The sequence below is a fragment of the Lonchura striata genome, chromosome 9, assembly GCF_050655825.1.
Source record: "Lonchura striata isolate lonStrDom1 chromosome 9, ASM5065582v1, whole genome shotgun sequence".
NCBI classification, from domain to species: domain Eukaryota; kingdom Metazoa; phylum Chordata; class Aves; order Passeriformes; family Estrildidae; genus Lonchura; species Lonchura striata.
The window spans coordinates 8,221,065-8,238,078 of record NC_140711.1 but is presented as its reverse complement, the minus strand read 5'-3'; the positions used below and the strand labels follow the sequence as shown (position 1 = coordinate 8,238,078).

The 17,014-nt window shown below is 42.5% G+C and overlaps 1 protein-coding gene across 16 annotated transcripts in view; it reads right to left on the bottom strand.

Moving 5' to 3' along the window:
- Positions 1–17,014, bottom strand: part of DGKD (diacylglycerol kinase delta) — a 59,574-nt gene that overhangs the window by 8,182 nt on the left and 34,378 nt on the right. For all 16 annotated transcript variants that reach the window (XR_014957165.1, XM_085587067.1, XM_021544386.4 and 13 more), the window contains 19 exons: positions 16,908–17,014; positions 16,258–16,383; positions 15,099–15,201; positions 14,428–14,590; positions 12,319–12,427; positions 11,442–11,581; positions 10,634–10,718; positions 9,978–10,072; positions 9,790–9,889; positions 9,360–9,633; positions 7,421–7,582; positions 6,585–6,713; positions 5,666–5,762; positions 5,268–5,378; positions 4,429–4,525; positions 3,569–3,676; positions 2,862–2,975; positions 2,338–2,472; positions 391–542 (listed from right to left, as the gene is read on the bottom strand). Coding sequence is in view for 15 of the 16 variants with exons in the window: in XM_085587067.1 (XP_085443193.1) it covers positions 391–542; positions 2,338–2,472; positions 2,862–2,975; positions 3,569–3,676; positions 4,429–4,525; positions 5,268–5,378; positions 5,666–5,762; positions 6,585–6,713; positions 7,421–7,582; positions 9,360–9,633; positions 9,790–9,889; positions 9,978–10,072; positions 10,634–10,718; positions 11,442–11,581; positions 12,319–12,427; positions 14,428–14,590; positions 15,099–15,201; positions 16,258–16,383; positions 16,908–17,014 (2,407 nt within the window). In the remaining variant the exon portion in view is untranslated. The remainder of the gene's footprint in view (positions 1–390; positions 543–2,337; positions 2,473–2,861; positions 2,976–3,568; positions 3,677–4,428; positions 4,526–5,267; positions 5,379–5,665; positions 5,763–6,584; positions 6,714–7,420; positions 7,583–9,359; positions 9,634–9,789; positions 9,890–9,977; positions 10,073–10,633; positions 10,719–11,441; positions 11,582–12,318; positions 12,428–14,427; positions 14,591–15,098; positions 15,202–16,257; positions 16,384–16,907) is intronic.

The following is a 17,014-nucleotide window of genomic DNA, read 5'->3' as shown; positions in this document are numbered from 1 at the left end:
AAAGGATGAGCAGGTAAGCATACACTGTGAGCATTGTACAAAAATTTCTGCTAGGCACCAGGGTTGCAACAACCCAGACTGTCATCTGAGCTCCTTGAGAGGCTTTTGTTTCTCTTCTGAAAAAAACTATATTCAAAGGCAACAGGTTCTTTCAGGATTAAAAGATCCATGGTTGCTCATAAAAATAACATATTTTGTTCAAAACGGCCTAGGAAAGCTTATCCAGCTTTAGTCCTTGTTTAGCTGGGATACTGAACAACAAATAATGCTCCTCTCAGTGAGACGGACCAGCAATGTAGCTGAACAAGAACATCTCCAGAAACAAGAAGCAGGACAAGAACTTTAGGCCCTAAAGGAGGCTCTATTCACCAAAAACAAGTTGAGTCACACCTGTGGATCAGAGCACCTGCAGCTTGACCAAACTGGATGATCTGGGTGGATTCTTCTTCAGACATGATCTCTGGTTGCAGAGAGAAAGAGGAGGGTCGTGACAACTCGCACTTCTGCTTGTCCTCCCAAGACTTCAGGGTACTCTCAAAGGCCTAAAAACACAGTAAGCAAACTCTAAAGTACCTTGTAAAACTCCCATAAAAACCCAGTCCAGGTACAGGCACTTTTCACTGCAGGGCCCAGTAGTTAAGCTGCTTACAACTTTGCTAAGTAGCTGGCTGGAAAGAAGTTTTCCATGCCACATGCTTGCCTTGGCTGAATTTCTATTTAAGCATAGTTTCAGTCAAAATTACTGGGCAGTACTGAGGGCCAGACTTAAAAAAATCCAAGTGGTGGCAACCTTTTCTTTGAGTAGTTGTATCACCTTTACACCTCAGTATTATTGAGACACTTCAGAGCTTGAAATTAAAAATGTTCAAGGCTCCTCCTTATCTGGAAGTAAACTGGGCTTCCCTAGGAACTGGTTGGCCAAGCATCTGAACTCATAGCTGTGGTTTCTGATGGCCCAACACATAACACACTCACAAGGGACTACCTTGTCTTCTCTATCTCTTGTGCTTCATGTCACCTTTCCCACCATACCCACACATAGGTTGCCTCTCCTTTTTTCCCTCCCTTTACCTTTACAGCAGCAATTCTGTTCTCTCTTGCTCTCTGTGCTATCTCCTTCAGTCACTGTCCCTCCAAGTGTCAGTGTGCTGCTGAAGAAGCTCTCTTACCCTTCACAAAAGATTGTGTGCACTATTCCTGTCTCCTCTCCACAACATTCACATTAGAGCTGACAGGACACTCTTTGAACTTAAAAGAGGATACATTCAGCTAGGTGTAAGGAAGGATTTTATACGATGAGGGGGATGAAACACTGGCACAGGTTGCCCAGAGAATTGGTAGATGCCCCATCTCTGGCAATATTTAGACCACAGGCTAGATGGGGCTTTAAGTAACCTGGTCTAGTGGAAGGTGTCCCTCCCCAAGGCAGGGGCTTGGACTAGATGACCTTTAAAGTCCCTTCCAACCCAAACCATTCTGTGCTTCTATGATCAACACCCACTGCTCTCCCAGTTAAGAGGTCTCTGGTGCCCTGTCCTACCATGACAGGGGCTTTGCATGCCCACCTTTGCTTTCCTTTCATACTATCATCTTTGTAATTCCCTTGCCAGGCAATGTGCCTCAGGCCTGTATCAGGCTACTTTCCCTTTTTCTCTTTGTTGCGATTCAGCAGGTGAATCCCTTTGCAGAGGACTTTGATTTGCTCTGGAAGCTGGGTGTTATGCTGGAAAGTAGTATGAAGAGCTGCTCTCAACTGAACTGTTTATGCATGGACAATCACAGAGCTGGGAAGACTCGAAGTGTGTCTGTGCCACAGCATGGTCTTTATCCTTTCCTTTGTCTGATCAATGCTCAATTACACAGCAAAAGAGCAAGGAGACTTCCTTATCTGCTGGTACTCATCAGATATATTTGAAAATTATGAGACTGACACACTTCTGGAGGCATAAGACACTGTTTTACATGGTCAATGAAGCCAAATACTGAACATTAATGACAAATTAAAACATTGACCGTCTGAATCTAGACAATCCACAGCACTTGGCGAGGCAGGCATCCTGTAGAAAAAACAGCATGCAAGCATGTTAAGGAACAATGTCACAAGGCACCTAGAAAAGGAAGTAAAATAAGCTTGCATAAACAACCTTATTTATGATACTTCCCAAGTAGTGAATGCAAGTTTAATCACATTGTTTCCCAAAACTTTTATGGTGTGTAATAAAATATGCTTCTTGCATTCACAAAGATAATGCTCATGTGTGGCCCTTTCCAGGCTCTCCAGAAATATGTGACTTCAAAACACGTGTGTACTGCACAGGCAATTCAGGATGCTCTTACCCTGTCTCGGGTGAGGGTCTGTGCCCTGTTCTTATGAACAATCCAAATGTAACCTGGAGGCTGGATCCAGGCTTCTCCATCCACTTGCACGGGAACTCCCTCTTCTCCAAGGATTGCTATCTTTACTGTCCGGCACTGCAAGGAGTGACTGGGTCAGAAGAACTCTAAAAGGTTGATTTTCCAAAAGCATAAGCCATTCTCTGCATTTCAAAGCCCCTCCCCAGGTGCTGTAGCTTTGGTGCTACTTGAGGCACACACATCTAGGCAGCAGGACACACCTCACCCTTGAGCAGCGGGGAATACCTGCTTTGCCTTTGGACTAATGTGTAGTTGAGTTGTTGGTCTAACTCCTACTAAAATGAAAGCTAGCAAACAATTCCATACTCAAATTGCCCCCAAGCATGTGATTTCCAGCCCTGGTGAATGCTCTTCTCAAGGACCAAGACAGAGCAGAAAGAAGGGCTTTACAAAGTCACCAGCTGGAGAGGGGGCAGGCAGGAAGAGCTCACAAAAGCAGCTGATACCTGTGCAATCCGGTGATGCTGTAGGTTTATCACACGTGACACTGCCATCTGCATGCTACCAAACACGGCTACCACCTCCAAAATCTTGTCATCAAAGGAAGGGGCTGTAAATGTCTGCCACATACAAGGGAGAGAGAATTTCACTGAGGCACAGCTCTCTTGGAGACGTTTCCTTTACCCCCTATTGGTGCTGACCTGGGGGTTGGCTTTTAATTGTGCTTTTAATCTGCATAAAATTAATAACAAGGCTAGAAGGTGAAGATCTGGAATGAGCTAGAAGTGAAAAATGGAGGCTTCCAATGGCTAAAGTATAATTCAGACATGAAAGCTGTAGGTCACAAGGCAATTATTCTTTTGAAAGTAGGTACTCCAAAAAATTTCCAAAGAATACAATGTTTCTGAGTGAATCTAGCTGCCTTTGCTGTCAAGGGGCTTTACTTGTCTTTACTTCTCTGTGGTGACAAGGTCAACCTAAAGAACTTCCTGCAGGTCTAAATGCTCTGGTGATGTATTTTTCTGAATCCTTACAGACTGCCTGGGTATGAAAGCAGCTCAAGATTAGGTTTCAGTATCTCAGCCACATCCAATAGAAGGTGCATGCAGATAGGCCCCCTGCTCTCTTCTTCCAAGCACTATTTTCAGAGGCTATGATCTCAAAAGCAACAGTAAGTAGAAACATTTCCTGTATGGTCTTAGAGAATACTCACATCATCTTCCTTGGTTCCCCCCCAGAAGTTGGTGCCTCCTGCATAGCTGGGAATGTTGAGTACAGCAATCCCCTGGAGACTGGGCAGAGGGATTGGCCTCCCATCGCACTGCACAGAAATGAAGGCAACACTACTCTCAGCCCAGCAGGAGAGAGACCCTCCTGCCAGAGCACATGCTCTGTGAACAGAAAATAGCCAGCACCATCTTAGTAATACATTAATTCAGGTTTCTTCCTGTTCATTCTTCGCCTAGAAGAGTAGAAGGTATCCACTCAAACCTCATGAGCCACACATCTTCTGGCAGACATGAATTTTAGAGAGATACTCTTTTCCTCTAACAGGAACAGGACACACCTTAGAGGCTTGGCAAAGCTTCTAGATGTATTTCTCAAGAAAGCAGAATAAAACTCCTGAAATATCCATGTGATAAGGGTCTTCTCCTGCAAGTTACCTGTTTATGCTGTACATGACCTATACAAAGTATTTCTTTTCCAGCTGGATACATATTACAGCACACTTAAATTCAGAGCTTTCTACTGCACCCACCATCAAAAATGATGTGGTCACATGAGATACCCCATGGAACGTAACAATCTTATCCATGCTGACCACTGCATTGCGAACAGCAAATACCTTCCAGCAGGAGGATACTTCTTCTCTTTAGGGCCTAGAATACAAGTTATGCTCCAGAACCAGGAAAAGTCACTTTTAGTTAGCTCAGCATGACGCATAGCCAAGTACATTGTTTCAGGCAGGCGAATGCCACCAAGCCAAATCACCATGCCAAAAATTACAGTGTCTGAAGGAGAGGGAATTAGGCATCCCAGTCTTAGGAACAGAAGAACATGCTAATTCCTCACCTCCAGCAAGACCTTCTGCTCCAGGTTTTTATATGTTCTGTGCAGCAGCTCCTTGGTCCCCAATACTCCATACCACATCATATTCTTAGTACGACTTCTAAGGGGGCAAGCAAAAAGAGAAAAAGTCAGCACAAACGTTTACCCTTTAACTAAGAAGGAATAAAATCTTCACACTGAAATGGTACCTGCTACATCCTAAACCACAAAGATGCTTTGCTTCCAGAAGGGTCAATTGCTTCAAGTGGTCACTGTGCTAGGACCACTTGAAGCAACTACTTCCCTTTAAATAAATGTCAGGTAGGAATCAAGCATGAGTAACAGACAATACCAGAAATATACAGAGACTGCCCCAGCCCATCTCATACACCAGGACATCAACAGTGCTTGGCTGTATTAACTCATATACAGCAAATATAGCCAATCCCAGGCTACACAAAGCATCCTGTAGTTGCTCACGTATTCAAAAGGCCAAACCTGTGGTTTGTATTGAATCAGGATCAATGCCAAAATCAGCCTCTGCTGCATTTAGAATTGAGATGTGCTTCTCTCATAGCTAAATAGCAGGCCCAGGAGAAAAATCTTTGAGTGAGATGACATAAATAGAACCAATGTGCTAAATATGCACCAATGTAGCAACTTAAATACCTTATAGTATAATGAATCGATAATAAATCAGTAACTTATCTCTTCCATCATGATTTCAAACCTTGAAGGAGCATTATGCAGACAATACACCTATTCAGCACGTTGTACACAATCAGCTTCAAAACCACATAGAAGCATGAAGTGGTTCAGTCACTTTTGGCATGGTTCCAAAGATCATTTAAAACCAAACCCACCTGCATTTCTCTGGGTGCTCATCACGTTTGTTGTTGAAGTCCAAAGAAATCTTTGCATCCAGTCCAATTCCAAAATAATTATTCATGACACACTTCTCAGTGTAACATTCTCTGCCAAACAGAAGAACAAAACTTCCACTCATAAGTCTTAGTACCATTTGGTGCGTATCTCACACAGAATCATTTAGATTGGAGAAGACCACCAAGCGCAACTGTGTCAGATGTGTGTCACTGCACACTCCATAAGCTGATCCTTAAGCTCTAAAATCCAGCATATGGATCCATTTATGGAACTCCAGGTTGTTGCAGTCCATTACTTTGGTCCATAAACAAATCCCCCTCTCTGCTGACGTCTGCAAATGCCCATGCCCTCCCTTCCAGCTCCTGAGCATACTCACAGATTTTCAGGCTCAGAGTTAAAGGGATCAGCATGGATCAACAATCGGCTGATGACAGAGCTCCCAGGCAAAGAACCTGACATGCCAGCACGGATATCTGTAGGAAAATTGACCATGAAGAAGAGCATGACTAATAATAAGCAGAAAACAGGTAACTTCAATCTCAAGGACAAGATAAAAAGAGTTGATACATTCTTCCCTGTCACTCATGAAGAAAGCAAATAGCATTAATGCCTTCTTTCACCCCAGAGGTTAGTTCTTTTCACAAGGAGAATATCCCTGATACAGTGAAGAGAGTAAAAGGAGCAGGACTGAAGCTATGATCCAAGTAATTCAAGAATTACTGTCTCCTGCTTCTTAAATTATTAACTGGTGACCTACAAATAGTAGGTTTGTCAGAGAGAAAGGAAATGATCTGCTTCCAGAAGGAGCAATTTGAACAAGTAATTTGGGCGAAGAAATGGAAAGATACTGCTACACTGATGGGGAGAAGTTGCTGCACATCATTTGAGAGGTAGGAATTCTGCTGAGTCTGCACACTTCCAGTCACTTCACCTAAAGGAACTGCTGCTCTCAACCTATGGCTGCCATTCTTCAGAAACCGTTCTCAACAGCATCATCTCCCCCTTCTCATGGTTACTTTGAGATAAGTATCTCCTTGCAATTGGCATCTAAATTCTGCCACTTCATGGCATTAATAGAAATATGTGTCTAGGTCTTAGCTACAAACTGGAAAATACTACAGCTACAAGCCTCCACTTGCAATTATCCACAAAGGGATTTCTCTCATGGTTGACCTTGCACAAAAGGGCACCTGGCAGGACAATCTCATGTTTTCACATGAGGACTGCAGCCTGTGCTGCAGTCACCCATGCTCCAGTTGGCTGCCTCAGTGGGAAGTGGTGGGTGTTACACCTACTTGGGTAGAGGATTTTTGTGTTCAGCATTGGCAAGTTGTCCCGGCTTCCTGTCTGGGGAGGAAGAGATGCAGAGCTGCCCAGTGACAAACTTCCTTTGTTTATTAGTCTTTCACAAGGAGACTTGGAGGCTGTAAAACACAACACAAATTTGGCTATTGACAAACATAGTGCTGTGATTCAGACCAGCACAGGCCAAGCAGCAAGACTGGGTTAGGAATCACTCAACAGCAAAACACTTGAGCCCCCCCCAAAACAAAGTGACAGAATCAGTCACTAAGAGACAGAGATGTCAGATATGTGCTGCTGGAAAACCCCACAAATTGGAAGTACCAAGATGCCACAGGAAACAGAGATGAGAAAAAGCTGGTGCCTGCAGCACAACAGATAGGGTATTTGGCTCCAAATCAATAATCAGGGAAGTTCCTAATGTATTAGCAGTGATCAGAGATCTCTAACAAATTACTCACATAACACAATTATTAAAGCAAACTGGCTGCTGCTCTCTGTCATCTGCAAAGGATGACATGAAAAGTGCTCAAGACTGTCCTTGTCCAAGCACTGAAAGCCAAGAGAATCCAGATTACTGGCTAAAGTGCAAGAACATTTCTTGGCTTTATATACTAAAATCACGGACCAGCTATGAGAGATGCAGCGAAAAAAAGAGTGTATCATGCATAGGCTAGAACACAGAAATGTGCAAGGCCTGAAGAGCAATCATGCAAAAATTTGAGAACAGAACACAAGGTAATACACATAACACCTCCTTCCCTTTTTATAACTAACAGAATTATAATCCACAGGCAAGATCTGCATGGTGGCAGCCCCACAGCAGTACCTTTCCTCTGGCTCCTCCCCTTGGACACTCCATAGCTGCTGCTATGTGATGACTGCATGGAAATTTTATCTTCGTTCCTCAGCTCCTTGCCTTCCTCAGAGGCTGAGAGACTAAGGAGGAATCCCTCTTGCTCCTGGGTCTGAGCATTCTGCTCATCTACAGCTGTATGAAGAGATAAAGTAGGTGAGTACCTCACAGCTCTTCTGGCAAGGAATACCTCCCACTCATGTATATATCAACAGGACGGGATTCTAAATGTCCTGATTCCTTAAAGGAAAGAACAGGAATAACACAAAGCTTTCCTTTATCATTTGTCTCAGATCTGCTCTGGAGAGCTTTTGGAACCAGGCTGGCTTAGCCTCTTTGATTACTTTGAGCTCTTTAGCAGTCAGGCTCTAAATAGAAGTGTCTATTTTTAATGCCACAGGTACTCAGGCATCCTGAGATGTAAACTGTGTAAGAGGTGATGGGCTTCCATTTATTTGCACTTAGATGTTGCCAGGAATTCTAACCAGACAGACATGAAACGATTAATGAATTTCCTGTTTGTTTAATCTGTAGTGGTGCAATAACATAAGGCAATTGAAATGGGGACTTAGACACATGTAATCAAAAAAGAAGAAAACAGCAGTCAGTAAAAACCAATACAATGAGAGGAAAGAATCAGACTGCACACTCTGGAAGAAGAAAAATCGTTTGGAAAAGCAGAACAAATACATCTTAAATATAACTGGAGTTTGCTTGAGAGCTCGTAAGATTTAAACACTAGCATGCTGTCTAAAGAAATCAAAACTTCCCTTTGCAAGTAATCAACAAGTCTTTGCCTCCCCAGCAGCTCTGAATGCCCTCAGCTGTTCTACCAGCTCACCCCCTTCTTTCAGTCTGTTCATCTCCCTTGTGCTGACCCTGTAGTTCATCAGATCTACCCATCCTACCCACTTGTGCAGCAGAAACAGGAACACGTCTGGCTGTAAACATTGCTTGGGCTCCAATAGAACTTCACAGACATCAAACTGGCCTAAGGTAAGCAGCACCAAAGTGAAGGAGCAGTGAGATCAAGGCCTATTTCACCAGAAGTAGGCTGTTTGTTGGACTTCCACTATTCAACTCCAGCAAATGTTGTACACAGTGCTGCAGTGCTGGAAATCCAAGCAACATTGCAATGATCTTTTAACTTACTACACAGTTGTTCAGAGTGCACACCTGGGTATGCATGGATGTTAGATCTGCAATTTCAATGCTTTTGTCTCCAGCAACAATCTGTAAAGTACTTCCTTTGGTGTCAGTTAACTAACACTTGGAAACTGATGCCTTTCAAAGGAAAAGAAACTTGGAGCATTGGGGGTGTGTGCCTGGAGACAGATAAGGGTCAAAACGTGGAGAAGAGGCTCACCTGCCTAAGAAGTTAACATCAGAACAGAACTGACTTGCACCAAAGTGCAGTATTATATGTTTTACCCATGGACAAAACTAATTTAAGAAGTTCCTGCCCTCTCCTGCAGCTGTACAACATCAATGTTTTGTTGGCCTCTGCTATAAAGAAATTGAAACAATGTTAAAATACTTAAAATCCCTTCTTCCAAATATTTTCAGATCTGTTTTACAGCAAGGCCACACAAAGAGCTGCACTGACACAATTGTGGTATGGGTGGGGACAGGAAGGAAATGCAAATTAACAGCATGGGAGGGTAGGAACTTCCTAAACCAGCACGCTGGAAAAGAACACACCTTGAACTTCACACTCATTTACTAAGCAATGTTTCCAGAAGGTGTGCTTGGCAGAGATGACACTGAAACTAAATGGCCAGAGTTACTGAATAGCGTTTCTAGCTCAGGAAAGCTGCTTTCAATAAAGATGTCTGCTGCTTCCCAGAATAAAGGAAATTTACACTTCTTAAGAGGCTGTAGGAAGTGACAAGTAGGACTCCTGACAGGTTACCTTTCTCTGCATGCTCTATTATCTGGCGAATGGCTTTTTTCAAGCTGTTGGCTCTCAGCATGAGCTGCTCTCGGGGACGGAATATCTGGGGCCGTGCAGTGCAGGCCGAGCCCACTGAGAGCTCACTTGAAGAGTCACCAGCACTGCCCGACCCATCCCCATCCTCCGTCTCCTCTGCAATGGTGGGAGGAGGGTTGGGCAGAGAGGAAGATGCTTGAGATTCATCATTCAGTGTCTTCAGCAATGAGTCCAGCTTCTCCTTCAGGACAGAGCACTACATGAAGAAGAACGACATTTGAGTAGAACAAAACAGTTGCCTGGGTAATTCATTCTTTTAGTGCTAACTGAACTGCTGCTAACCCAGTTCTCTGAAAACAGAGCAGTTTTACACTTCAGAAGTAGAAACCCAAACATTTTTTTCAAATTTTACCTTCCTGGCCATGACCTCTGACTCCTCTGAGCTTTCTGTTGCCTTCTCATAGGCTTTCCCTACTCGAGCCACAAAATCCTTCACTGTCTCACAAAGTACTCTAGACAAAGGAGCAAAACAAAATCATGCAAGGGTTGTTGCAGGATTTTCACAGTGAAATTTAGAGCAGTTGTCCTCTAAGTACTCACTTGGCTGAGGAGATCACCACTGAGTGTTGGTCAGAAGTCAAAATTTTGGACAAATGAGCAGCCACAGAATCTTCATAGCAGAGAATCTTCTGCACCTGTTGACAATCAGAAAAGAAACACTGAGGTGCTGCTTCTCAACATTACAACATACGCTGTGAAATCCTGGCTCCTCTAAGAGTACCTATCACTCTACAGATTCTTTTTGCCCTGAAAAAAATCCACAGTCCAGGGCTCTGTTACTCACTGAAGACCTGAATCTGATGAAGAAACTAATTCCGAACCGACAAATCATCAGCAGTTCTTAGAGTCTCTGACCAGCTGCAAATCTAAAAGTACTGGGGGTCTTCATGCTATGAAGAAACTGCTATGCAGTTTTCCACTATTTCAACAACTAGACATAATGAAGCAAATAAAAGCCAGTAATTTCCTTTCCATTCCATTCCGAAGTACCTTCTCCTCATCCCTCATTATGGTTGTTGACTCTAGTAACCCAACCTCCATCTTTCTCCATCACACTTCACTGACTTAAAGCCCCAGATCTTTGCAGCTCTGGGTACATCCATGGCTCAGCTCTGCTCCACTGGAGCTCAGCCACTGCCTCCCATCTCGTGTGCTCCAAGGCTGATGCCCAGTCCCCTGCCCCTCCTGAGAGGTACCTCTGAATTCTCACTGCAGTCTTCAGTAACTGTAGAAGTGGAGGCCTGGCGAGGGAGTTTGGTTTCATACACCATGATACTCCACCTGTTGAAAACCATACTTATCACTACAATACAGATGGTTTCCTCTGTTATCCAAACATAACAGGTTAGAACCTAAAAGCAGAACAAACTGTGCTTTGGGGAGCCATCACCGATATAAAGAAGCCACAGAGTGGCAGTGGAAATATAGAAGGGCTGAACTGGGGAAGAAGGAAGCATGACACTATGAACAAGTATTTACAGCACAAGGAACATCTCTACTTCTTCCTCTCCACAAAAATTTCATTGGCATTACTTGTTTCAACGTAAGAGACGCCAAGATGCAACTCTAAAGACATGAGACAGTCTTGTATATCATGTACAAAGACATATACAGGAGATATCAATACCAAGCGTTGACACCCACTACTGCATTTGGCTTTTACTTCTAAGCCACTCAAGATAAATTCGTTTAGATTTCCAAAGAAGAAATTGCTTTAAAAAAAAGTCATAACTTTAAGGCTGTCTTAGGTTATGATGTAAATTTAGTTTCAAACTAGGACAAAGAAATCACAAATTCAAATGATGAGGACTCTGGGACAAAAGAGAGGACACTGGAACCCAGATAATTTCATTTTCTCTTGCGAGAGGGTATCAATGACAAAAATGTTATCTGGCATTAATAAGAGGTCCAAAAGCTTGGCAGAGTCAGGACTGCCCTGTTCTCCTGGAAGGATATCTTCACACAACTCTTGAAGAGCAGATGATGCTATTGATGGTTACACACCTGTCCAGCATTTTGGTACTGGCCCTCTCCAACTTCTCCAGGATCTGCGGGAGCTGGGTATCATCATCACAAGCAGAACCCCAGCCTAAAACACGGGCAAGGTCATTCCCTGTTCCCAAGGGCAGCACTCCCAGTTGGCACTGCATCAGAGAAAAGGAAAACGAAAGTGATATTCAAATGGTGAAACATGAGCCAGGAACAGACATGAGTAACATGACTGATTCCTTAACCCACCAGTCACTGGAAAACAGCTAATCCCAGGGTGGGAGAAAGTAACTGGATGGGGAAAACAGCCAGAATAGCATACAACTAAGGAAAAATTTCCTCTAATTTTGGTTGTGAATTGAGAGAGGAGCATTTTACAGCTACCATCTCAAGGAGCACCTCACTATAGTAAACCTCCTAGAGGTTTATATTTAGCCATCAGATGGTGCCATTGTGTTTCTGTAAAATTAGTACAGACAGTTCCCAGGCAAAACACTGTATGATATCTGTACCCCGGTGAAGTTTCAGCCTATCCCTAAGACTCAGATACTACACCACAAGAATTAAAGGGAACAGAGCATAACCCATGTGGAACTCCTAAGTTTCCTAACCACATCCCTTTCAGACCATGTCTCTACTGGCAATAGAGCAGGAGTACTCAGAGCTACTCCAAAAGCTGATCTTGTGGAGGAACATTGGAGACAGGCATAAAGAATTAATCCATGACTGGATTTATTTATTGCAGAAAACTAGTGCAAGAGCACTGCTACAGTAAGCTTTTGGCAGCTTCAGTCCTGGGGCAAATGATATCTGCATGACCAAGTAAAGTCCTCTTCAGCCCATGCTATTGTTACTTCATTCCCTCATCCAACCAAGCTCTTAGGGCAGGTACCTGCTTGTGAAGGTTGAGGCTATCAATTTCAGAGAGAACCCAGCCAACACTTCCGTCCCCACCACAAACTAGAATCCGGAAAGTGTCAAATTTCTGGAATAATCGTAAACTACAGAAAAGAGAAAGAAAAAAGCAAGAGGGAAAAACAATCAGCTGTTACAGAAAGAAATGATAATTCCAATCTAGGTAACAAACATGGCAGTGTTGCTTAAAGTAGGCACTGATTTTGCAATGAATACAGGCCACTGCCAGATTACAGATGAATTTAAATGGTTATAATTAAAGGATTATAAATACAGCTAAGCAATTTACCATAGCTATTCACTACAGAAATATCTCCCAAGACATACTTGTCTACTAAAGCAGGACACTTTTGTCTCTACAGAAGAGGAGACAAGCATGTGACAGCTGATTATCCATTGAATTAACTCTCTCTTGCAGCCTTGCTGCATCCAGCCTAACACTAGTTATTCGTCACAGTTCTAAGTGCTCTGATGTCACTGCCTTCACACTCACAGCCACACCAATTAAAGCAAAGCTCCAAGAGGGGGATCTTCATGCAGTCAATCAGCCATGAGACAACTGCAAGAGGATGTAAAACATCACAAGCTTTAGTTCTGCTGGGAAAGCAAAATAAATCACTGCTCTGGTGCCTTGTTTGTCCCACAGGCAGACCAACATCTCACCAGTGTGAATTTCTCCCATCACCCTTTCCAGAATAATAAAAACAACCTCTCCTGTTTGAAACTGTGCTTCCTACTGAACATTTTTGAGATCTGCTCTTGCTTTTATTTTGGCTTCATATGTATGTTTTTTACTATTATTACCTAAACAAGATTTGCTGTAGTACACAAAAATCCTTATTTTATCAAGCATTGCTGACGCACAGAAGATGACTGCCAGAAATGATAGTATCTTATGCTACAAGTCCGACTAGCATCAGCTGAAAATATTCAAATTATCAAGAAGCAGGCTTTACTCGGTACCATCACTTCCTTTTTAAGCAAATATATAAGAGCAGCTGTTTTAGAAGTGTGCACCACAGCTCGAGAAGGTAACTGATTCCCTCTTTTTCATTCCTGCTTAAAAGCAAAATTCCTCACAACAGTCAGTCTGGCTGGGGAGGGGAACAAGAAAGCACTTAATTTTACAAGTCTTTTATAAATTATTTTTCAGTCAAACACATCACCTCAACAGAATACTGCGATTTTAAATGCCAGGGTTTTGCAATATGCTATAGCAAAGAACCACAACAATTCTCAGGAGAGCAGAACCCAATGACCACTAATCCAGGAACAGACACTCCCAGACTTAGCCCCCTGCATCTATAGATCTGGTCAAAGACTGGGAGTCACTGTGAGGAAAAGACGAAGGAAATTCACCTTGTGTTGGCTCTTACAACAGAAAAACATATGGAAGTGAACATACTCAAGACCAAACTTTTCTTTTAAGTGAGAGTTGCAGAAATACACAAAATAAGTTTATTTCACAGCACTTACTTTTTTTTATATCCACAGATACTCTAGCATAATGTGGCAAAAAGTCTGAAACATAACTTAGATCCTATGGCAGAACCAGTTTTACCAAATACACTCGTAAGAGTCTCTCCACAATATCACCACAAACTCTTTGAGGGATGGAAGTTTCACAGACTTCTCAGGTAAGTTATTTCTCAATAAATCTCATCTTGACAATATTAATTTGCTATCTATGACATCTGTCTGTTCACTTGAGTTAACTGAAATTAACTTTTCTTAGCAGTACATGAGGATGCCTGTTAAAAGACTGCTGACAAATTTTCTTATGGATTCAAGCTTTCCATGCTTGGTCTTCTTCCAGAGGAGTGTTTCTGGAATTCCCCAAAAATGCCTCAAGCTGCCTTGCTCCTACTGCTGAATGGATACAATAACCTTTTTGACAACATTTTTGGTTTTAGTTAATCAGTAACACTTAACAAAGAGAGAGGAAAACCCCTCCAAACCTCACCTATTTAGTTTTCTCTGAGGAATAGGTTCGTTGCTATATTTGAGAATGAGCTTAACCAAGTAAGTCCCTCATACTTTTTGGGTATTTATAAGGAATTTTTGTTTCCAAAAAATATCTGCCTACCCAAGGTGAGGTCCTCCATTCATGAGGTCAAAGACCTGGGCTGGATTCAGCAGTTGTTTGAATCTTCGTAGAAATTTTACACCTTGGTTGTCCCCACTTTTTGAGTTGACAAAGACCAACAAAGGGCTTGTGCAAGAAGGGGGACAGGTGGCTTTCCAGAAACCTGTTGGGTCAAAGGGAAGAGAGAGGGAGGAAAAGCCAAGAGATGTGAAGCTGCCCATGGGGATGGATGGAGAGAAAAAACAACAGCCCAAACCCCAGCCCAGCTATGAAGAAGCTAATATTTTCCTTGTGCTTATGGCACTCACTGGGTGAATGCCAAATGTGCACAGCCCTGAATCCAGCAAGAACCACACCTCATGCTGCCAAATGTCACATTTATCTCCTAGCAGTGTGCCAAAATTTTCAGCTTCCCCAACCTCCCCAAATTGCTTCCGCAATATAGTTATTGTCAATAAATTTAATCAGCTGCAGCTCAGCAAACACTGATATTAGAGGGAGATAAACTGAATGCAAAAGCAAAGCAAACAGCTCGCTGCCATACTCAGCAATGGCTTCCAGTGGCGAGTTTCAGCAACAGCAAAAGCAGGATTTTTAGCATTAATAGTGCCAGGTGAAGTGACTATGACTGAGAGGAAAAGAAAGAAATGCTACTTACTAGGAGTACTTACCATCTGAATCAATGCTGTTAAGAGCAGTAGGAGGAATGACAGACACTTTGCAGAGCCCAAGAGGGCACTTGTTTGGCAACAACTCTTTACATGCTGTGTGTACCTGGAAAAACCACAAAAAGAAGAATAATTCAGACTCTTTTGGACATTGTGGTGTAACTCCTAAAGCTACCCAAAAGAAGTTGTAAGAGGAAGAATGGCGGAGGGGGTGAAATCACCAAAAAATGTCAACTGATAAATTTATCGATAAAATTATTTTAAGAATGATATAATCAGAGCCTTCTACGAATTCTTTTTCCATTAGTATGTACTTTCCTGCCATTTGAATTTAAGAGACCTGCACTTTGAGTGCTGAGAGAACCAGGTAACAGATTCTGTGGCTTTAGGAGCCTTCAGGCATTCTGCTTTCAAAATCCCAGCCTCACCTGAGAGATCTGAAGTAGCAACAAAAGAAAAAGCTGGGAAATCAAGAGAATAAGAAAGCAAAAAACAAACCAGGAAGACATGAGGGATATAAGAGGTAAATGAAGAAGAGATTAATGAAGCCACTCAAAAAAGGAAATAAAAAGCCGAGCAGGGCTTTTCTGGTACAAAGACTGTAAGATAGAGGGTTTGCTTGGCATTTGAGCCCCTCATTCTAAAAACATATTTTGTGATATTTCTATTGATATTATAGACAGCTGAAAACATAGCAAGATCTGCATCACTTCAGTGGTTAGGCAAGAGCAATCTATTGCAATGGAAGGGAAATTGCTATTATTAAAATAGCTGAGTATTCTTTATAGTTTGTTACACTTTTTCAAACTGTAGAAATAACAAATAGTGGCTCCTTAAAATCCAACGTAGTCCACGGCAGAAGCTTTGATTCATGTCTGCTGTACTTAGGTTCTTCTATGAAAGCTCACTCTCAAAATAAAATGAGCTTGGCTAGAAACAAGATACTTTTTTCAGGTCTTGCATTTATGTATCACAGCAACACTTATGAGCACAAATTAAATTCCTATTTCTTGCAGAACAATAAAGTCCTTCATGGCAAACACTAACAGCATGGTTAGAGATTTTATTCTAAGCAAGTGTCATTCAAAGAACATACCATAGAGCTGATCAAAAGCTGTCCTTTTACTGAAAGGACACTTATGATCACACTTATTCAACTCACCATGGCTTTGCACCACAGGCAGCGCCAGTCTTGCAAACGCAGGACACTGCCACAGGTTTTATCACACACAGTGCATTTCGCACTCACAGGCAGGTTTCCTTCCAGCCACTGATGTGGCATTGAGATCTGCAAAAGGTACAGAGGGACAGAAGCTTAAAGGTACAGAAGGCATCATGACTCTGAGATACCTAGAGAAGCAAGTCTTTATATGCACTGTTTAAGGACGGCAAAGGCAATTTCTAGAAAACACCTAAGGACCAATTCAGGAATTTTACATCATGCTCAAGCACAAAGATTCCAAGTGACTCACCCCAGGCTACCCAGGAAACACTGATTTTGCATCCAAATATGCTAAGGTGCTGTTCCAAACACTCATTTCTTTTTCTTTTGCCAAAACTTAGATCAAGTTCCCCATGCCTCCAATTATTCAGTCTCAACTCCCCCAGGCCACAGCAGTTTATTTCTACTCAGGAGTCCCTTGCTATCCTGGCTGGACTTTTCACACAAAAATCTCATACTCTAGAAAAAAAGCAGAAATCTTTTCCATGTAAAGGCAGATTCTGCTATTTACAAAGTGAAAAAAAGCTACAGAACACAAGGCAGTGCTTCCATATCAAGGTAAGGCTGGAAAAATTCAGACTAACACGTACCCCATCTTCATCCTCAATGATATCCTTCCCAATAGAGGCTAGAGTTGTCCACTTGCAATTGTTGGTTGCCCGCACAGCACACCGCTTGTGGGCTTTAAACTTGCACA